Genomic DNA, 23,967 nt, shown 5'->3' on the forward strand with positions numbered 1-23,967 from the left:
GGGCCCCATAGCCATTGCTATGGCTGCTATGGTGATCCCTACGCCCATGATGTCAGTATAGCACTTACATTAAAATGCAATGTACTATAGGGATAGTGCATTTTATTTTAGAAGCAATCAAAAGATTGCCTGTTATAGTCCTATGTGGGACTATTAAATGGTTAACCCCTTAAGGACCAGGCTCATTTTCACCTTAAGGACCAGGCCATTTTTTGCAAATCTGACCAGTGTCACTTTAAGTGCTCATAACTTTAAAACGCTTCGACTTACCCAGGCCGTTCTGAGATTGTTTTTTCGTCACATATTGTACTTCATGACACTGCTAAAATTGGGTCAAAAAAGTTAATTTTTTTGCATAAAAAAATACATTTTTTACCAAAATTTTGAAAAATTAGCAAATTTCAAAGTTTCAGTTTCTCTACTTCTGTAATACATAGTAATACCCCCAAAAATTGTGATGACTTTACATTCCCCATATGTCTACTTCATGTTTGTAGCATTTTGGGAATGATATTTTATTTTTTGGGGATGTTACAAGGCTTAGAAGTTTAGAAGCAAATTTTGAAATTTTTGAGAAATCTTCAAAATCCCACTTTTTATGGACCAGTTCAGGTTTGCAGTCATATTGTGAGGCTTAGATAATAGAAACCTCCCAAAAATGACCCCATTCTAGAAACTACACCCCTCAAGGTATTCAAAACTGTTTTTTCAAACTTTATTAACCCTTTAGGTCTTCCACAAGAGTTGATGGCAGATGGAGAAACAATTTTGAAATTTCTATTTTTTGGAAAATTTTCCAATATAATCAATTTTTTCCAGGAGTAAAACAAGGGTTAACTGCCAAACAACACTCAAAATGGGTTGCCCTGATTCTGTAGTTTGCAGAAACACCCCATATGTGGTTGTAAACTACTGTTTGGCCGAACGGTAGCACATAGAAGGAGGGGAACACCATATGGGTTTTGGAAGGCAGATTTTGCAGGACTGGTTTTGTTTATACCATGTCCCATTTGAAGCCCCCTGTTGCATCCCTAGAATAGAAATTTCAAAAAAGTGACTCCATCTAAGAAAGTACACCCCTCAAGGTATTCAAAACTGGGTTTACAAACTTTGTTAACCCTTTAGGTGTTCCACAAGAGTTAATGGCAGATGGAGAAACAATTTTGAAATTTCTATTTTTTGGAAAATTTTCCAATATAATCAATTTTTTCCAGGAGTAAAACAAGGGTTAACTGCCAAACAACACTCAAAATGGGTTGCCCTGATTCTGTAGTTTACAGAAACACCCCATATGTGGTCGTAAACTACTATTTGGCCGAACGGGAGCACATAGAAGGAGGGGAACACCATATGGGTTTTGGAAGGCAGATTTTGCTGGACTGGTTTTGTTTATACCATGTCCCATTTGAAGCCCCCTGTTGCACCCCTAGAATAGAAATTTCACAAAAGTGACTCCATCTAAGAAAGTACACCCCTCAAGGCATTCAAAACTGGGTTTACAAACTTTGTTAACCCTTTAGGTGTTCCACAAGAGTTAATGGCAGATGGAGAAACAATTTAGAAATTTCTATTTTTTGGAAAATTTTCCAATATAATCAATTTTTTCCAGGAGTAAAACAAGGGTTAACTGCCAAACAACACTCAAAATGGGTTGCCCTGATTCTGTAGTTTGCAAAAACACCCCATATGTGGTCGTAAACTACTGTTTGGCCGAACGGTAGCACATAGAAGGAGGGGAACACCATATGGGTTTTGGAAGGCAGATTTTGCAGGACTGGTTTTGTTTATACCATGTCCCATTTGAAGCCCCCTGTTGCACCCCTAGAATAGAAATTTCAAAAAAGTGACTCCATCTAAGAAAGTACACCCCTCAAGGTATTCAAAACTGGGTTTACAAACTTTGTTAACCCTTTAGGTGTTCCACAAGAGTTAATGGCAGATGGAGAAACAATTTAGAAATTTCTATTTTTTGGAAAATTTTCCAATATAATCAGTTTTTTCCAGGAGTAAAACAAGGGTTAACTGCCAAACAAAACTCAAAATGGGTTGCCCTGATTCTGTAGTTTGCAAAAACACCCCAAATGTGGTCGTAAACTACTGTTTGGCTAAACGGCAGGACATAGAAGAAGGGGAACGCCATACGGTTTTTGGAAGGCAGATTTTGCTGGACTGGTTTATTTACACCATGTACCCTTTCAAGCCCCCTGATGCACCCCTAGAGTAGAAACTCCATAAAAGTGACCCCATCTAGGAAACTACGGGATAAGGTGGTTGTTGTTTTGGGACAATTTTTGGGGTAAATTAGATTTTTGGTTGCTCTATATTACTCTTTTTTGAGGCAATGTAACAAAAAAATTTAATTCTAAAATTGTTTCTACATTCGCTATTTAGTTTTGTGGAACACCTAAAGGGTTAACATAGTTTGTAAAGTAATTTTTGAATACCTTGAGGGGTGTAGTTTCTTAGATGGGGTCACTTTTTTGGAGTTTCTAGTCTAGGCTACATCAGGGGGGGCTTCTAATGGGACATGGTGTAAAAAAAAAAAACTGTCCATCAAAATCTGCCTTCCAGAAACCGTATGGAGTTCCCTTCGTTCTATGCCCTGCCGTGCGGCTATATAGCCATTTACGACCACATATGGGGTGTTTCTGCAAACTACAGAATTGGGGCAATAAATGTTTAGTTTTGTTTGGCTGTTAACCCTTGCTTTATTACCGGCAAAATGGATTTAAATTTAAATTTTGCCCAAAAATAGGTGTTTTGGCACCGTTTTTATTTTATATTTTTAACACCGTTCATCCGAGGCGTTTGGTAAAAAGTTATTTTTATAGCGACGACTTTTACGCACGCGACGATGCCCAATATGTATGGCTCTCAGACTTTGGAGACACTAAGCAGGCATCCTAAAACTGCGGCCCTCCAGATGTTGTAAAACTACAATTCCCACCATGCCCTGATGATGGCTGTAGGTTGTCTGGGCATGCTGGGAGTTATAGTTTTACAACATCTGGAGGGCCGCAGTTTGAGGATGCCTGCACTAAAACTAATATTTTTTGGGGAAAGAAAAATTGTTTTCGTGTCTCCAAAGTCTGAGAGCCATAGTGTTTTATGTTCTCTAGTGAACTGTTGGGGATTATAAAAATTTAGTACTCCATGGAAGTGTGATACTCCCTGAAGCAATCGATAATGCAGAGGCCCGGATGATCGGGGCACGTGTCACATTGAGTTGTGGTGTCCTTCCGTATCCCCCTCTTGTGACACACTCTGCACTTTTTTGGGTTCGTCCCTTCTTTCCAGTATGGGGGACCACACCTGGAAAGTGTTGGCCAGGGACGATCCGGGCGCCTCCAGTTCCCGAGGTACTCCGGCCTGCTCTTTCCCGGTCCGAAAAGATCAGGTCCTTGAGGACTGCCTCATAGAACTGGAGGAATGTCCCTGTGCTGCCAGCGCTTCGGGATAGTACAAAAGAGTTGTACATGGCAACCTGCACCATGTAGACCGCAACTTTTTTGTACCATGCCCGGGTTTTGCGCATGGCGTTATATGGCGTGAGGACTTGATCAGAGAGATCAACTCCTCCCATATACCGATTGTAGTCGACGATACAATCGGGCTTGAGGACCGTTGCCGCGGTACCTCGCACAGGGACTGGGGTGGTGCTGTTACCGTGGATTGTGGACAGCATAAGGACATCCCTCTTGTCCTTATACCTGACCAGCAACAGGTTTCCACTGGTAAGTGCACGGGTCTCACCCCTGGGGATAGGTACCTGGAGGGGGTAGGCAGGGAGGCCGCGTTGATTTTTCCGCACGGTCCCACAAGCGAACGTGGATCTGGCGGCAAGGGACCTGAACAAGGGAATGCTGGTATAAAAGTTGTCCACGTACAAGTGGTAACCCTTATCCAGCAGTGGGTACATAAGGTCCCACACGAGTTTCCCGGTAACACCCAGAGTGGGGGGACATTCTGGTGGTTGAATCCGGGAATCTCGCCCCTCGTACACACGAAATTTGTAAGTGTACCCTGAGGTACTCTCACAAATTTTGTATAGCTTCACGCCATACCTCGCCCGCTTTGTGGGAATGTATTGGCAGAAACTGAGTCTCCCCTTGAACGCAACGAGAGACTCATCAACCGCGACCTCCCTTCCAGGTACGTAGGCCTGCTGAAATGTGGCCCCAAAGTGATCGATGACCGGCCGTATCTTGTACAGCCGGTCATAGGCAGGATCACCTCGGGGTGGACATGCTGCATTATCGGAATAATGCAGACATTTCCGGATGGCCTCAAACCGGTGACGTATCATGACCATACTGTACAGTGGGGTCTGGTACAGGACGTCCCCACTCCAGTATTGCCTGACACTGGGTTTTTGGACTAGACCCATATGCAGCACGAGGCCCCAAAATGTCCTCATTTCGGCTGCACTGACCGGCGTCCAGCCACCGGGTCTAGCCAAAACTGAGCCTGGGTTTTGAGCGACGAACTGTTGGGCGTACAGATTCGTCTGCTCCACCATCAAATTCACCAGTGGGTTACTGAAAAAAAAACTAAAAAAGTCTATTTCAGTAAACCCCACTGTGGGAATCTGGATTCCAGGATTGCCAGCGGTGGGGGGGGATGCGGGGGGGGGCAAGTGGCAGGGGGGGTCTGGGGTCTGAAAGTTGAAAAAAAAAAAGTTTGGAATAAATGTGCTTTTTTTTTTTTTTTTTTTCTAACTTTTCCCTTCTATCCCTGCCTAAAGGTGCCTCTCCCTCACTGACCCTAACCTACCTGGGTGGCGATGGGTGCAGGAGGGTGATGGATGCCGATTTAGGGGGACACAGGAGCTGGTGCTGGACGATGCTGCACGGTCAGGGTGCTGGACAGGAAGAGGAGGGGAGAGAGGAGCGCAGGAAGTTTGAATCTCGCGCCTCTCTCCCCTGCACCAATCAGCACCCTGGACAGCGGCGTTCAGCACCAGGGCCAGCTCCGCCTCTGCAAATCCTCGGACTGCGATTGGTGGTGTAAAATTACGCCACCGATCGCAGTCTTTTTCCGGTTCATCGGGTCACAGGACACCCGAATGGACCGGAAACGCAGAAAACCGCAGGTCTGAATTGACCTGCGGTTTTCTGCGATCGCCGATACGGGGGGGTCCAATGACCCCCCCCCTGCGTTGTTACGGGATGCCGGCTGAATGATTTCAGCCGAAATCCCGTTTCGATTAACCCCCGCGGCGCCGGAATTCAGATTTTAAGTCAGGACGTACCGGTACGTCCTCGGTCCTTAAGGACTCGGGAAATAGGGCGTACCGGTACGTCCTCGGTCCTTAAGGGGTTAAAAAAATATAAAAAATAAAACAATGAATTTTAAAAAATCCAATTAAAAAATATGTTTTTTCCCCCCAAAATTGCAAAAATAAAATCTCCCTGTTTGTTATCGCCATGTCTGTAATGACCCATACTACAAAAATATCATGTAAATTATCCCCTACAATGAACGCTTTAAAAAAAAAAAAAAGGACAGAATTGCTCATTTTTGCTTTCTCACCACCCAATAAACAAGCAATCAGAAAGTGTTATTTACCCCAAAATAATGCCAATGAAAACTACAAGTTGTCCCGCAAAAATCAAGCCCTCACACAACTCCATAGAAATAAAAATGTAAAAAATTATGGGTCTTGGGATGCGGCGATGCAAAAAAGGATTTTCTTCTTTTTTTTAAAAAAGGAGTTTTATTGCACAAAAGTAGTAAAACATAAAAAACCTATATGTATTTGGTATCGCTGTAATTATACTGACCCAGAGTTATTTATGCCGAAAAATGAACGCCGAAAAATTTATAGCATAAAAACTCAGTGACAGTATTGCTTTTTTCCCCATCCTCCTCCTAGAAAGAGTTAATAAAAGTTAATCAGAAAGTTATGTGTAACCCAAAATGGCACAATTAAAAACTACAACTTGTCCTGCAAAAAAATAAATCCCTTATAAAGCTATATATAAAAATAAAAAAGTTATAGCTCTTGGAACGCGAGGATGAAAAATGAAGAAACACGCTTGGTTAGTAAGGCCCAATGCAGGCTGGTCACTAAGGAATTGTCACCCAGATTTCTTGGGACCCTGAATAACCAATCTGTGTAGCTATGGTACAGTATGGAGGATCAGTGTTTCCAGGCTCCTGGCTCTCCAAGGCCTTAAACTACAAGCTGGTCTAGCTATATAAAAAGGATTTATCACTACATAATTAGGTAAATTTGGAATTCAGCAGTCTGGGAAAGCTGGGTAACAATTTCTGGGGTGGTGATAAGGGCATATTGGTGAATGTGAATCTATAATATGGTACCAGGGCACTGTATTCTGTTGACAGAAATTCCTAAAGGAGCAGATGTGAATGAGCCCTCAAATATATAAAGAGTCTGTTTTGCTGTGTCATTCATTCAGGTTTGGTGACAAGGCTGCGGCATCCAGTGTGCAGCTGGAAGGAGACAACCCCCATAACTGCAGGACTGAGCTACGGTGAGGCTAATGCATAGGGCTCTAAATTGAGTTGGGGTCTAAGTCTAACCATGTGTTCTTACAGCAAAGACACAGTCACTACAGCCCCCAAAGCAACAGTCTACTGACAATAATCATATTTTATTTGTATAGTACCGATTCATATCACTATATCAATTTCAAGTGTGATCCCATATCCTGCGGAAAGTTTCAAGTGCCCTTCTATCTGGATAAGACCCATAGCATTATACATTTTGAGCTTTATAAATGTCCAAACACAGGCAGATCATCAGAGTTGTCAACCAGTATCTGTTACCATTATTGGCTGTGACCCAGTTGTATAAAATGCCAGCAGACTTCGCTATGCTCCAGACCTCTAACAGTAAGTTCCAGAATCCTAAATGAGTATTCCCATCTTGTAATGTTGTGGCATATCACTAGAGATCAACCAGAATGGGGTTGTGTTGCAGTTCTCTGCATACCCCATGGCAGGGAGCATCGCTGTTCAGGTTAATGGTCCGTAGTGTTATGCTAGCAAGGCATCTCCTTTAAGCCTCATGGGCATGACCATATTTTTGGTCCGCCTCTAATCTAAATTTTTTGCAGACTTGTTTATTTCTATGGGACCTCAAAAAATGCAGACAGCACATAGATGTCATCCATGTGCTGTCCACATCCATGTGTCCGTCCCCCAAATTATAGAACATGGTGGACAAGAATAGGAATTTCTACTATTGGGACGGTGTAAAATGCAGCATGCACATGGCTAGTATCCTTATTTTAAGGATCAGCAGTGTGCGGACCACAAAAAACATACGATCATGTACATGAGGCCTAATTATGAGGATAGAGGGGGTACCCCCGATCATGCAGTGATTGCATTTTCCACCCACGGTGGACAAAACACATGTAAAAAAAAATTATATATTGGCAGTGCAGTTCAGTGCTACTCACGCACCACGGGTGTCCCCGGTTTCCCTGCTGTGGTGAAGTGGAGATAGACAACACAACATTGCATAGCAATGACAACATGATATGGGACCCTGGTGGCATGGGTAGCTGAATTTTAAAATAAGTACCATATATTATAAAGTCTTTGGGTCCGCAAAAATACTGAATGCTATTCGTTTACTTTTACGGACATGCTGAACTGTCTGCAAAAAAAACGGATCCGCATTTTTGCGGACAGCATACGGCCGTCTGAATGAGCCCTTATCCTGAGGTTTGAAATGTACAGCAATGCCAAAATCATGCCTTTTGTTTCCTCTCCAGGAAAATGGGAAATTGACCCCACACACTTGACCTTTGTTCAGGAGATTGGCAGTGGCCAGTTTGGTTTGGTCAGACTAGCATCTTGGCAAGGCACAAGAAAAGTGGCAGTAAAGATGATTCGGGAAGGAATGATGTCGGAGGACGACTTTGTGGAGGAAGCCCAGGTGTTAATGTAAGATTATTTTATGGATGGAGGTTCAAGCTGTGTACATATATTTATTGTGCAAGAAAATCTATTCCTTTTTCTTATTTTTGTCATGGGTGGATTAGCTGCTTGTAGTTTACTGTATATTCATTCAGTCCTTACTAGAGATGAGCGAAGTTATGAGATTGAAGATCGCTATAAATCAGGTATACCCAGGCCACTCTGCCTTAGGGTATGGCCACACGGAGTGGCCGTGCTTCGGACAGGTTGCAGCCATGCTGTGGTGGAGAACAGCGCGGCCAATTAACCTGCAGCTGCCTTTCATTTAATAATGAAGACCGCACCATACAATCCTTCTTCATTCTTAATGGCCGTGTGGCACCTTTAAACAGGGGCTGTTGCTGGTATGGGGTTTTGCTGGTTAGGTGGGGGCACAATAGGCAAGTTATTGCTGTTCTTGCCTACAATCTCCTGCAGGTTATTTGTCAGTAAACACTGAATATTATTCAACTCTGGCATATCCACTTCTCCAACCCCAGCGATCTCCTGCCCTACAGGTGGCAGCCCTTCTTCTGCCATCTGCTTTTCCTCCTTTTCCACATCATCTAATATCAATGAGAATATGTCACCAGGAACATCCAGCTCCTCCTCTCTCTGCATCTTGCTGACTTTTCTAGGACATGGAGACTTTGAAGGATGATTTGGGTGAAGTAAAGCCAGCAAACGATTAGAATGGTTATCATTAAGATGTGTCCCCCCTAAGTGGTGCAGACTGGATGGTATTGCTGGCACAGGAATAATAAAGGCGTCCATCTTATTGGTATTGAATTACATATGTTAGTTTACAGCTGATGCAGTAATAAGTAAATGAAGGAATAAATAAATAAAACTGAAACAGAATAAATCCCCCTGCACTGTCCCTGCACTCTCCCTCTCCAATATTCTTCTGTTAATCGTTTTCAGCAACACTATCCCTAGCGCATAAGCACTTGCCATGTTTCTCCCTATACTCAGCTCACAGGACAATGGCGGAAATGAGGGTTCTATAGGGCTGTGACATCATAGGGGTGATCTTGAGTTCCAGAGCTTCTTCCTTTCTAACACGTGCAGCTGCCATTTTAGGAAAAACTGATTAGTTACTACAAAGAGCAAGGAAATTCGGATTCATTGCAAACCGAAGTTTTCCAAAACTTTGGACCGAATCCCACTCCGAATGCTTCGCTTCGCTCAACACTAGTCCTTATTGTAATAAAAATCCTCCCTTCATGAGCTGACTTCCTGTTAAGCTTTTGCATATATAGAGCCGGCAATTTGAAGGGCCACTAAATCCAGAATCCAATCCTTATGTGTTTTCATTATTTGCTCTTGTTTCATAAGATATGACAATTGCAGCCCATGAAAAATATAGTAGAAAAGCATTAAATTGTTCTCTCAGGCTGCAGCCATGTCTTTTTCCCCTCCCCCTTTCCACTTTGATGCTAGTGTATGTAAGCTAGAAAGTTTAGGAGAATGGTGATTTGTTGGAGATAATCTCTTAGTAATAGTACAAAATAGATTTATTAATGTTACAAGCCATAGTGCCAGTAGTACCAGCTGTACTACATACATAGTACCAGCAATAGCATAAACAGCAGAATAGCTTATTTGCCCAGTAACACAGTGATAATTCCTCCCTTCACTTTCAGCAGCTTTGCCAAGCTTAGTAGCATGTATGCTGAAACTACATATATAGTATGTACTCACGGTTGTCCTGATATTATATATATGGATATAGTGTATACAAGTGTGGCCTTCATTACATCTCTGCAGAGGTTGTTACCTAGCTTTCCCAGAATGCTGAATTCCAAATTTTCTTAGTTATGTAGTGATAAATTCCTTAAGTGGGTTGGCCCATCATAGACAATGGGGGCATATCGCTAGGATGTGCCCCCATCGTCTGATAGGTGCAGGTCCCACCTCTGGGACCTGCACATACACCTAGAATGGACCAGGTTCTGGCCACTGCCAAGCGCTTCCCCCATACAAGGCCCCCATACTCTTGCTCGACCACCGGTCCTATTCATTTGTATGGGGCCAACGGAAATAGCCGAGCCAGCACTCGGTTATTTTCGGCGGCCCCATAGAAATGAATGGAGGGCAGCTGCAGATGCGCAGTGCGCCCTCCACCACCTTTACCTGTTCCATTCTCTGTTTAGGTGTGGGTCCCAGAGATAAGGACTGCACCTATCAGACAATGGGGGCATATTCTAGCGATATGCCCCCATTGTCTATGATGGGCCAACCCCTTTAATATAGCTAGACCAACTTGCTGTTCAGGGTTTATGAAAAGCTGGGTAACAAGACTGTAGAGCTGCATTGGTGACAAAAGATTATGTTGCCCTGCTACCATATGATAGATTCACACAATATATTAGGGTGGCATTGTGTCTATTTTATATTACCAATTTGCCCCCATCACTACCCCGCAGAGCTTGTAAGGCCTCATGCACACGACCGTTGTGTGCATCCGTGGCCGTTGTGCCGTTTTCCGTTTTTTTTCACGGACCCATTGACTTTCAATGGGTCCGTTGAAAAATCGGAAAATGCACCGTTTGGCAGCCGCATCCGTGATCCGTGTTTCCTGGCTGTGAAAAAAATATGACCTGTCCTATTTTTTTCACGGCCAACGGTTCACGGACCCATTCAAGTCAATGGGTCCGTGAAAAATCACGGATGCACACGAGATTGTCATCCGTGTCCGTGATCCGTGTCCGTTTTTTCCTATCATTTCAATGGCAAACTTGACTTAGATTTTTTTTTCATTTTTCATGTCCGTGGATCCTCCAAAAAACAAGGAAGACCCACGGACGAAAAAACGGTCACGGATCACGGACCTACGGACCCCGTTTTTGCGGACCTTAAAAAAAACCGGTCGTGTGCATGAGGCCTTACCCAGACTGCAGAATGCCAGACCAGCCCTGTTTATGAATTGGTAAATCCCCAGTATTTTATAAAACCTAGCTGGATTTGCTAGCCAGGAGCCTGGAAAAGCAAGTCCTCCATGTTGTAGCATAGCTAGAGAGATTTTTTATTCAGGGTCCCAGTAAAGCTGGGTAACACATTATGTGGAGCTGTTAAAGGGACTGCTAACTACTAAGTCTAAGTAAATAAATCCTTCTCTTCATTCCCAAATAGTGTCATGGCTAGGCAGATTTGCCTTTCAGGATCCTGGGAAAGCTGGGTTACAACCATGTGGAACGGTAATACACTGCAGAATACTAAATCTACCAAGATAAATCCCTTCTCCCTCCCAAGTATGTACACATATAACTCAGGCAATGGTTTGTAGTGGCAGTAAGAGAAAAATATCAGCTCTGACAGAAAACTTCAACATGTCAGAAATCAAATAGATCTTCCGCTCTAGTGATAGTTAATGTGTAAATTTTTTGAATCCTGGTTTTCGCCAACATATATGTCAGACGTAGGACAAAAACGTGATGTGAACAGCTCCTAATGGGTATTGCCAGATAAGTGCTCCACAGGTTTTAAAGCGGCTCTGTCTCCAGGATCAACCATACACTTACTATGAAGCTACAGCATTACCACAAAGAGATGCATGTCTTTTCTATGCTTAGAAGCTTACACACATCACTGGAGTCTTTATAACCATATATTGTGCCTGTGAATAAAGCAGTAATGTGTAGATCAGCCTTCTGAGCAGATCTCAGAGTGGTGAAGCTATAGTACATAGAGTATATGATCTGTAGATGCTAGGACACAGCTCTGCCCTTAGCATGTCTAGCCCTGTTATTTATGTGGAGGGGGGGAGTGTGCAGATCGCAGGGTGTTACAAAGCAGTGCTCCAAGTATTCAGCCCCTGCCTCCTGGTGCTCAAACTTTTCATTTGCATATGAATAAAAATGCTGATTTCTATGCAGCTGTTTAGTATACAGACAAAAGAAAGGTATCATTTTAATCAGCATGTTGAGCCCTACCAGCCTGTATGTCTAGTTTAATATGGTTGATTCTGGTGACAGAGACGCTTTAAGCTAAAGACCCAGTATGGACTGGAGGACAGTGTAACATGGAGATCTTACTGATGTCTGTGTGTTTAGTGTGACAACGTTAATTTTATAGTCAGTGTGGTCCATCAGGAGGCGTTAATTTTATAGTCAGTGTGGTCCATCAGAAGGCGTTAATTTTATAGTCAGTGTGGTCCATCAGGAGGCGTTTATTTTATAGTCAGTGTGGTCCATCAGGAGGCGTTCATTTTATAGTCAGTGTGGTCCATCAGGAGGCGTTCAATTTATAGTCATTGTGGTCCATCAGGAGGCGTTCATTTTATAGTCAGTGTGGTCCATCAGGAGGCGGTAATTTTATAGTCAGTGTGGTCCATCAGGAGGCGTTCATTTTATAGTCAGTGTGGTCCATCAGGAGGCGTTCATTTTATAGTCAGTGTGGTCCATCAGGAGGCGTTCAATTTATAGTCAGTGTGGTCCATCAGGAGGCGTTCATTTTATAGTCAGTGTGGTCCATCAGGAGGCGTTCAATTTATAGTCAGTGTGGTCCACCAGGAGGCGTTCATTTTATAGTCAGTGTGGTCCATCAGGAGGCGTTCATTTTATAGTCAATGTGGTTTTTCAGATGATCATTTTCGTTGCCTGCTATTATTTTATTTGTTCTCATTCTATAAATGGACGCTTTTGTGATTATTGTAATTTATTTAGTGCCATAAACTTTTTGCCAATTATTAAAAAAAATTGAAACTTATACAGGTCCTTCTCAAAAAATTATCATATTGTGATAAAGTTCATTATTTTCTGTAATGTACTGATAAACATTAGACTTTCATATATTTTAGATTCATTACACACCAACTGAAGTAGTTCAAGCCTTTTATTGTTTTAATATTGATGATTTTGGCATACAGCTCATGAAAACCCAAATTTCCTATCTCAAAAAATTAGCATATTTCATCCGACCAATAAAAGAATAGTGTTTTTAATACCAAAAAAGTCAACCTTCAAATAATTATGTTCAGTTATGCACTCAATACTTGGTCGGGAATCCTTTTGCAGAAATGACTGCTTCAATGCGGCGTGGCATGGAGGCAATCAGCCTGTGGCACTGCTGAGGTGTTATGGAGGCCCAGGATGCTTCGATAGCGGCCTTAAGCTCATCCAGAGTGTTGGGTCTTGCGTCTCTCAACTTTCTCTTCCCAATATCCCACAGATTCTCTATGGGGTTCAGGTCAGGAGAGTTGGCAGGCCAATTGAGCACAGTAATACCATGGTCAGTAAACCATTTACCAGTGGTTTTGGCACTGTGAGCAGGTGCCAGGTCGTGCTGAAAAATGAAATCTTCATCTCCATAAAGCTTTTCAGCAGATGGAAGCATGAAGTGCTCCAAAATCTCCCGATAGCTAGCTGCATTGACCCTGCCCTTGATAAAACACAGTGGACCAACACCAGCAGCTGACATGGCACCCCAGACCATCACTGACTGTGGGTACTTGACACTGGACTTCAGGCATTTTGGCATTTCCCTCTCCCCAGTCTTCCTCCAGACTCTGGCACCTTGATTTCCGAATGACATGCAACAGTCCAGTGCTGCTTCTCTGTAGCCCAGGTCAGGTGCTTCTGCCGCTGTTTCTGGTTCAAAAGTGGCTTGACCTGGGGAATGCGGCACCTGTAGCCCATTTCCTGCACACGCCTGTACACGGTAGGTCTGGATGTTTCTACTCCAGACTCAGTCCACTGCTTCCGCAGGTCCCCCAAGGTCTGGAATCGGTCCTTCTCCACAATCTTCCTCAGGGTCCGGTCACCTCTTCTCGTTGTGCAGCGTTTTCTGCCATACTTTTTCCTTCCCACAGACTTCCCACTGAGGTGCCTTGATACAGCACTCTGGGAACAGCCGATTCGTTCAGAAATTTCTTTCTGTGTCTTACCCTCTTGCTTGAGGGTGTTAATGATGGCCTTCTGGACAGCAGTCAGGTCGGCAGTCTTACCCATGATTGCGGCTTTGAGTAATGAACCAGGCTGGGAGTTTTTAAAAGCCTCAGGAATCTTTTGCAGGTGTTTAGAGTTAATTAGTTGATTCAGATGATTAGGTTAATAGCTCGTTTAGAGAACCTTTTCATGATATGCTAATTTTTTTAGATAGGAAATTTGGGTTTTCATGAGCTGTATGCCAAAATCATCAATATTAAAACAATAAAAGGCTTGAACTACTTCAGTTGGTGTGTAATGAATCTAAAATATATGAAAGTCTAATGTTTATCAGTACATTACAGAAAATAATGAACTTTATCACAATATGCTAATTTTTTTAGAAGGACCTGTATTTCTGCTTTTACCCTCTTAATAAACACTTATGTACTGGTATATATAGAGATGTATCTTTAGATGTATCTTTAGATGCCAGTACATAGGAATACATTATACAATGGGAAAAATACCATTGAGTTTTTTAGTCAGAGAAAATCCTTCTTTCAACAGCATTGATCTGTGGCTCACTGGTTAACCCCTTGAGCACCGGGCCATCTTTTGTGTCACTTTATTTGGTGATAACTTTAAAACGCTTTTACTTATCCAGGCCATTCTGAGAATGTTTTCTCATCACGTATTGTACTTCATGACAGTGGTAAAATTGAGTAAAAAAAAATTAAAATTTATTTATAAAAAAATTCTAAATTTACCAAACATTTGCAAAAATGTGCTAATTTCCAAATTAAAATTTCTCTACTTTTATAATAGATAGTAATACCAAAAATAGTTATTACTTTACATTCCCCATATGTCTACTTCATGTTTGGATAATTTTGTGAATGCCATTTTATTTTTTGGGGGACGTTAGAAGGCTTAGAAGTTTAGAAGCAAATCTTGAATTTTTTAGAAAATTTCTAAAACCCACTTTTTCAGGACCAGTTCATGTCTGAAGTCACTTTGTGAGGCTTACATAATAGAAACCACCCAAAAATGACCCCATTTTACAAACTACACCCCTCAAGGTATTCAAAACTGATTTTACAAACTTTGTTAACCCTTTAGGTGTTCCACAAGAATTAATGGAAAATAGAGATAACATTTCAAAATTTAACTTTTTGGGCAGATTTTCCATTTTAAATTTTTGTTTCCAGTTACAAAGCAAGAGTTAACAGCCAAACCAAACTCAATATTTATGGCCCTGATTCTTTAGTTTACAGAAACACCCCATATGTGGTCGAAAACTGCTGTACGGGCACACGGCAGGGCACAGAAGGAAAGGAATGCCATACGGTTTTAGGAAGGCAGATTTTGCTGGACTGGTTTTTTGACACCATGTCCCATTTGAAGCCCCCCTGATGCACGCTTAGAGTAGAAACTCCAAAAAAGTGACCTCATTTTAGAAACTACTCCCCCCAATGTATACAAAACAGATTTTACAAACTTTGTTAACCCTTTAGGTGTTCCACAAGAATTATTAAAAAATAGAGATAACATTTCAAAATTTCACTTATTTGGCAGATTTTCCATTTTAATAATTTTTTTCCAGTTACAAAGGAATGGTTAACAGCCAAACAAAACTCAATATTTATTGCCCTGATTCTGTAGTTTACAGAAATACCCCATATGTGGTCGTAAACCTCTGTACGGGCACACGGCAGTGCGCAGAAGGAAAGGAATGCCATACGGTTTTTGGAAGGCAGATTTTGCTGGACTGGTTTTTTTGACACCATGTCCCATTTGAAGTCCCCCTGATGCACCCCTAGAGTAGAAACTCCAAAAAAGTTAGAAACTACGGGATAGGGTTGCAGTTTTGTTGGTACTATTTTAGGGTACATGTGATTTTTGGTTGCTCTATATTACACTTTTTGTGAGGCAAGGTAACAAGAAATAGCTGTTTTGGCACTGTTTATATTTTTTGTTATTTACAACATTCATCTGACAGGTTAGATCATGTGCTATTTTTATAGAACAGGTTGTCACGCACGCGACAATACCAAATATTTGTTTGTTTCAGTTTTACATAACAAAGCATTTAAAAATATATATATATGATTCTTTAGTGTCTCCACATTCTGAAAGCCATAGTTTTATTTATTTTTTGGGCGACTGTCTTGTGTGATGGTTTGATTGGCACTATTTTGGGGTGCGTATGAATTTTTGATTGCTTGCTATAACACTTTTTGTGATGTGAGGTGACAAAAAATGGCTTTTTTTACACCTTTTTTTTACGGTATTCACGGTCATGTGATATTTTTTATAGAACAGGTTATTACGGACGCGGCGATACCTAATATGTATACTTATTTTATTTATGTAAGTTTTACACAATGATTTCATTTTTGAAACAAAAAAATCATGTTTTAGTGTCTCCATAGTCTGAGAGCCATAGTTTTTTCAGTTTTTGGGCGATTATCTTGGCTAGGGTATGATTTTTGCGGGATGAGATAACAGTTTGAGTGGCACTATTTTGGGGTGAGTATGACTTTTTGATCGCTTGCTATTACACTTTTTTTGCGGGATGAGGTGACGGCTAGATTGGTACTACTTTGGTGGCAAAAAAAGGTTTATTTAGCACAGTTTTTATTTAATTTTTTTAGGGTATTCATCTGAGGGGTTAGGTCATGTGATATGTTTATAGAGCCGGTCTATACGGACGCGGCGATACCTAATATGTCTACTGTTCTTTTTTTCCTATTGTTTACCAATTTTTTTTAACTTTATTTGGGGAAAATGTTTTTTTTACTTGAAACTTAACATTTTTTGGGGGGTGAAACTTTATTTTGTCAACTTTTTTTCTACTTTATTTTTTGTCCCACTTTGGGACTTCAACTTTTGGGGTCTGATCCCCTTTACAATGCATTCCAATACTTCTGTATTGTAATGCATTGGCTGTATGAGTAATACAGTGTGTATTACTCATACAGCTTCCTGCCTGTGAGATCCAGGGGGCTGGATCTCACAGGCTCTTCACTGGAAGGCAGCCCTGATGCCTAAGGAAGGCATCGCGCTGCCTTCCATGCAATTGGGTCCCCATTACAGCAGCACGGGGACCCGATGGCAGCGCCGATCCCCGCCGGAATCAACCGTAAACGCTGAAAACCGCAGGTCTGAATTGACCTGCGGTTTGCAGCGATCACCGATACGGGGGTGTCACAGGACCCCCCTCGGCATTGTCGCAGAGTGCCTGCTGAATGATTTCAGCAGGCACTCTGTTCCGATCACCGCCCGCCGCGCTGCAGTGATCGGAAATCCTTAAGTACCGGGACATCAGGGCGTACAGGTACGCCCTGTGTCCCCAAGAGGTTAAAGTGTTTGCCTGCAATATAGAAGGTCCTGGGATCAAGACCCAGCACTGATAGTTTTGTGATTATTGTAATTTATTTTTTGTCATAATTTTTTTTTTGCAATTACCGAAAAAAATTATAAAATTTGACTTCTGCTTTTATCCTCCTAACAAAACACTAGATAGAAATATGTATATAGAGATGTATCTGAACTTCCTGTTGAGCGAGTGATGTGAGTTCATAGCCTTTCGGTAGCCAAAGATGAAGAGAAGTGGGGGAAGAAGAAAGTTTTTGTCTGTAAGGTCTCTCCTAAACTTAGTGCTTTGTGTCCCTTTAAAGGGCTTCCGTCAGCAGATTTATAGCTGTGAAACTGGCTGACCTGTTACATGTGCACTTGGCAGCTGAAGGTATCCCATGTTCATATGTGCCTGCATTGCTGAGAAAAACATTGCATTATTTGCATATATTAAAAACATCATTTTTCTCAGCAATGCAGGCACATATGAACATGGGACCAACACAGATGCCTTCAGCTGTCAAGTGCACATAAAGCACCAAATAACAGAAATTCGGATACTAATATCTGATGAACAGAGGCATTTTAAATGCTAAATCACCATAACTGATATCAAGTAAACACAACCTACGCATTGAAAATAGTAAAATGTCTTTACTAAATATGACAAAAACACAAAAAAACTAACAGTGAAAATTAGCAGCAAATGGAAACCCCCAAAGAGAGGACAAACGAAGAGGGGGTCGCAGAGTCAGCGAGCCACACCAGTAGCAGCAAAGGTAATATATTATACATAAACTGTCACCAGCACATTAAAGTATTTCCAGGTAAAAAAAAACTTTGAATATGAGCACTGGAAAGACAGAAAGACCAAGCATAAGTACCAGAAAGTTTGCTGTACTACCGTGTGTGGCGCATCGACCCCGCAGCCTCCTCCACCCAAAGCCGTTTCGCCTAAACAGGCTTCTTCCGGGAAATGTTTTTGCTATCTCTCTGATGGGTTTGTTTAGTTTTTTCCAGCCTAATGATAGCTTGCTTCACTGATAGTGACAGCTCTTTGGCTCTCATCTTGAGCGTTGACAGCAACAGATTCTAAATGCAAATAGCACACTTGGAATGAACTCTGGACCTTTTATCTGCTCATTGTAATTGGGACAATGAGGGAATAACACACACCTGGCCATGGAACAGCTGAGAAGCCAATTGTACCATTACTTTTGGCCCCTAACGAGTGGGAGGCACATATGCAAACTGTTGTAATTCCTGCACCGTTCACCTGATTTGGATGTAAATAACCTCAAATAAAGCTGACAGTCTGCAGGTAAAGCACATTTTGTTCGTTTCATTTCAAATCCATTGTGGTGGTGTATAGAGCCAAAAATTTTACAATTGCGTCGATGTCCCAATATTCATGGACCTGACTGTACACTCTACATACCGCATTTCATTGTTTTGTGTCTCCTTCTGTTCTATAGGAAGATTTCTCATCCTAAGCTAGTTCAGCTACTAGGAGTTTGTACCCAGCAAGTGCCCATCTTTCTTGTATTTGAGTTTATGGAACACGGCAGCCTTAACGACTTCTTGCGCAGGAATCGGGGCACTCTGACACGAAGCACGGCTCTGGGTATGTGTCAGGATGTCTGTGAAGGGATGGAGTATCTGGAGACCTCGAACTTCATTCACAGAGACTTGGTATGTAAAATATCTCAGCTGTTTAAGTGACGTAAAATGTGAGGTAATATAACATAGCCCTTAGATGGAAAATCCTGAAACAAGTCAAACTATACATACCCCAAAATTTATTCTGCCCCATTTTCTTAACACTATGTGTTGTCTTTCCTCTGTTTTTCTTCCTAGCTATGTATGAATACATTGTCAATAGGTAGTGTTCCTACATAGTCTGGCGATTCCAGCACTGAGTGTACTCTCAGAATTGTCACTTTATCACTTACTTGGTAGGAAATCCAAGTAGTTACCAAAAAATGGCAGAAGTGATGGAGGTAAAATAGCGGGGTCCTCTGTTGGCCACAGAAGAGAACACGACCTGCCCAGTCTTGCATTACACAGAAAAAAACACTAATGCTTAAACGGGTTATGCCATGATTGATGTAAAAAATAAAAATCTGACGTCATAAAGTAAATGACAATACCTTTGTGACAAAGCTAGAACCAGTCCTGTACCACACATGGATCCAGAGATCTCCACATTTACTGTTCCAGTTGCTCTGCCAGATTCTCTTCAGCCTGCCAGCTCAGGGGACATGCCCTTTCTGCTGCAGCTCTTGCCCTGTAACTGCCACAGCTTCTAACAGAACATATAGCTGGTGGCAGTTCAATATTTAAACTGAGCACATTTCACCAGCTGAGTGAAACAGACAAAAAAATAAGGAAAAGAGCAAACAGCAGGTGGTGCCATACAGAAAAATTTGGCGATGCCAAATTTTTAATTACATGGAATCATAAAAGTATTAAGATCTAGGTGCTGGTTTGAAAAATGTTGAATATGTTTTGTGACACAAACCCTTTATTTACCCTGTGGTGGTGCTGCAGGGAAACTGAATACTTACTGTCAGAGTTCCCTACAAATTACAGCTGATGCACAGGCTGTCATATTCTTGCTGGTGAGACCCCAGTATAAAAAGATTGAGTACCCAAGTCTACAATGCTAATGTATTGTTATGTATATCTTATTCCCTGGATTCCAACATGTAATGCCCAATTCATGGGCTAATTTGACCATAGGTAAGATCATTTACAACGGATTTTTTTGTTATAATAAGTAGGTGGATGGTTTTCTGGATTTTTTTATTATTATTATTTAATTTAACTTTTTGCAGAATAATAAACAGTAACCATTCCAAACAATGCCATGCAAGATTCAAAACAAATTATGAGCAATACCACATCACTGTAGGATGAGAGAAAAAAAAAAATAAGGCAAAAGAGAAGCAAGAAAAAAGAAAAGGAGGGGATGAGGGGAAGGAAAAAGAGAGGAGTCGATGCATAGAGTTCTTAAACACTCTCCAATGATGCTAAGATTTCAGGAATTGTTTGTCTGGGGCAGTGAGATCTTCCATCTTCCTAAACTCCCATATTTTGTTGAGCCATGAAGTGATTGTTGGAGTAGTTGTCTGCCTCCAAAATGCCAGGAGTCATGCTCATGCAGCATTAACCAGATGCGAACCACAGAGCAGCCATGAGTAGAAAGAGGGATATTAAAAAGATGCCGCAAAAGAATTACTGGGGACTTAGGCTGTTGCATCAATTGTCATCCGTTTGAGCCATTTCCGTCTGAGATCCGTTTTTTTAAATGGGGAAAAAAAGTAGTGCATGCAGGATATGTTTTTTTACAGGATACTGATTCTTTTTACGGATCAGAAGAACGCAAAGCTAAACGGTGATGTGAACTCTGCCTTGGGGCTCAGGGCCGCCATCAGGGGGGTACAGCCAATACCCCAGTAAGGGGCCCAGACCCTGGGGGGGGCCCGGCCAGCTCCAATAAAAAAAAATAATAATAATATATATTTTTTATTTTTTTTCCTCCCCCCCTCCCATTTGTCAGTGACTTGAGTTGAACTTTATTGCATCGTTAGAGGGTGGCAATTGATTATTCCTTGCTAGTGATGTCCGGTTCATGAACGAATCGTTCATTTGAATCGATTCAGTTCACTGAACCAGAGGAGTCGATTCCTCTGACTGAGCCGATCCGAGTGAAACAGCTCAGTCACAGCACACAATAGCAGAGCCGCTGGCAGCAGGGAGGGGAGGGGCTCGGGAGGAGTGTAATCTGATCCTAGAGTGGAAGCTGCTGCTGCCAGCCCCTCCCCTCCCCGCCCACCAACCAATCAGAGCTGAGGCAAGGCAAGCACTAGCAGCTCTGAGTCTGAGTCACACTGTACAGGGAGTCCAAGGGCTCTTTCACACTTGCGTTCTTTTCTTCCGGCATAGAGTTCCGTCGTCGGGGCTCTATGCCGCAAGAATCCTGATCAGTTTTATCCTAATGCATTCTGAATGGAGAGAAATCCGTTCAGGATGCATCAGGATGTCTTCAGTTCCGGAACGGAACGTTTTTTGGCCGGAGAAAATACCGCAGCATGCTGCGCTTTTTGCTCCGGTCAAAAATCCTGAAGACTTGCCGCAAGGCCGGATCCGGAATTAATGCCCATTGAAAGGCATTGATCTGGATCCGGCCTTAAGCTAAACGTCGTTTCGGCATGTTGCCGGATCCGATGTTTAGCTTTTTCTGAATGGTTACCATGGCTGCCGGGACGCTAAAGTCCTGGCAGCCATGGTAAAGTGTAGTGGGGAGCGGGGGAGCAGTATACTTACCGTCCGTGCGGCTCCCAGGGCGCTCCAGAGTGACGTCAGGGCGCCCCACGCACATGGATGACGTGATCGCATGGCACGTCATCAATGCGCATGGGGCGCTCTGACGTCATTCTGAAGCGCCCCGGGAGCCGCGCGGACGGTAAGTATACTGCTCCCCCGCTCCCCACTACTACTATGGCAACCAGGACTTTAATAGCGTCCTGGCTGCCATAGTAACACTGAAAGCATTTTGAAGACGGCTCCATCTTCAAATGCTTTCAGTTCACTTCCGTTTTTCCGGATCCGGCGTGTAATTCCGGCAAGTGGAGTACACGCCGGATCCGGACAATGCAAGTGTGAAAGAGGCCTAAGAAAGAATCGGATGAGTCACAGGTTAAAAGAATCTAAAGATCCCACTGCAAGCAGCGTTTTGGTGTCCGCCTCCATAGCCAAATGGAGGCGGAACGGAGCCAAACGGATGCATTCTGAACGGATCCTTATCCATTCTGAATGCATTGGGGCAAAACTGGTCTGTTTGGGGCCGCTTGTGAGATCCCTGAAACAGATCTCACAGGCGGACCCAGAAACGGCAGTGTGAAAGTAGCCTATGCCGCATACTGAGCTGAGCTATTTCAAAGGTTCCAAATTATTTATTTTCATATTGATCCTTATGTTGTCTACTTGGCTCGGCAGCTCGATGTTGTGGGGTCTTTGCTCGGGGGTAAAATGCAAAGCTGTTTTCTGGATTATCCCACAGGGCCAGGATCCTCCATCACTTATTGTTATTAACCCCTCTCTTGCCAGCCCACCCAGCCCTATTTAGCTTTGTGTTCTGCTTTGAAAAAAAATGTTTAGGCCATGAAGGGGTTAATTAAGTGTTGGAGGGGGTGGGGGGTGTTATTGTGCATATTGTGTTTGGGATCCATTTAACAAGTTTGACCAGTTGGGTTTGAGAGTGGTTGAGTGTCATCCACAGATCCCCCATAACAGTGTGTCATCCACAGATCCCCCATAACAGTGTGTCATCCACAGATCCCCCATAACAGTGTGTCATCCACAGATCCCCCATAACAGTGTGTCATCCACAGATCCCCCATAACAGTGTGTCATCCACAGATCCCCATAACAGTGTTCGTTATTCATAGATCCCCCATAACAGTGTTCGTTATTCACAGATCCCCCATAACAGTGTTCGTTATTCACAGATCCCCCATAACAGTGTGTCATCCACAGATCCCCATAACAGTGTCAGCCACAGATCCCCATAACAGTGTCATCCACAGATCCCCATAACAGTGTCATCCACAGATCCCCATAACAGTGTTCGTCATCCACAGATTCCTCATAACAGTGTCATCCACAGATCCCCATAACAGTGTTCGTCATCCACAGATCCCCCATAACAGTGTCATCCACAGATCCCCATAACAGTGTTCGTCATCCACAGATCCCCATAACAGTGTTCGTCATCCACAGATCCCCATAACAGTGTCATCCACAGATTCCTCATAACAGTGTCATCCACAGATCCCCCATAACAGTGTCCTCCACAGATCCCCCATAACAGTGTGTCATCCACAGATCCCCATAACAGTGTCCTCCACAGATCCCCCATAACAGTGTTCCTCATCCACAGATTCCCCCATAACAGTGTGTCACCCACAGATTCCCCCCATAACAGTGTGTCATCCACAGATTCCCCCCATAACAGTGCGTCATCCACAGATCCCCCCATAACACTGTAACAGTAAACCTTGTGCTTTTATGGTGTTTTTTCTTAAATGTGCCAGGGGAAGATTGCTGGGCAGATTAGAACAGGTAGTGCAGTTAGTGTTAGTGGAGGGTCCTGCTTAAAAGAGTCTACAATGTGTCATCCACAGATTCCCCCCATAACAGTGTGTCATCCACAGATTCCCCCCATAACAGTGTGTCATCCACAGATTCCCCCATAACAGTGTGTCATCCACAGATTCCCCCCATAACAGTGTGTCATCCACAGATTCCCCCCATAACAGTGTGTCATCCACAGATTCCTCATAACAGTGTTATCCACAGATCCCCCATAACAGTGTCCTCCACAGATCCCCCATAACAGTGTGTCATCCACAGATCCCCATAACAGTGTCCTCGACACATCCCCCATAACAGTTTTCCTCATCCACAGATTCCCCCCATAACAGTGTGTCACCCACAGATTCCCCCAATAACAGTGTGTCATCCACAGATTCCCCCCATAACAGTGCGTCATCCACAGATCCCCCCATAACACTGTAACAGTAAACCTTGTGCTTTTATGGTGTTTTTTCTTAAATGTGCCAGGGGAAGATTGCTGGGCAGATTAGAACAGGTAGTGCAGTTAGTGTTAGTGGAGGGTCCTGCTTAAAAGAGTCTACAATGTGTCATCCACAGATTCCCCCCATAACAGTGTGTCATCCACAGATTCCCCCCATAACAGTTTGTCATCCACAGATTCCCCCCATAACAGTGTGTCATCCACATA

General features: G+C 42.8%; 1 protein-coding gene across 2 annotated transcripts in view; it reads left to right on the plus strand.

The window, feature by feature from the left end:
- Window positions 1-23,967, plus strand: part of ITK (IL2 inducible T cell kinase) — a 119,720-nt gene that overhangs the window by 58,816 nt on the left and 36,937 nt on the right. For both annotated transcript variants that reach the window (XM_044277911.1, XM_044277912.1), the window contains exons 11-13: window positions 6,423-6,497; window positions 7,749-7,920; window positions 18,635-18,851. In XM_044277911.1, coding sequence (XP_044133846.1) covers window positions 6,423-6,497; window positions 7,749-7,920; window positions 18,635-18,851 — 464 coding nt within the window. The remainder of the gene's footprint in view (window positions 1-6,422; window positions 6,498-7,748; window positions 7,921-18,634; window positions 18,852-23,967) is intronic.

This window comes from Bufo gargarizans, chromosome 2 (assembly GCF_014858855.1).
Source record: "Bufo gargarizans isolate SCDJY-AF-19 chromosome 2, ASM1485885v1, whole genome shotgun sequence".
Lineage (NCBI taxonomy): Eukaryota > Metazoa > Chordata > Amphibia > Anura > Bufonidae > Bufo > Bufo gargarizans.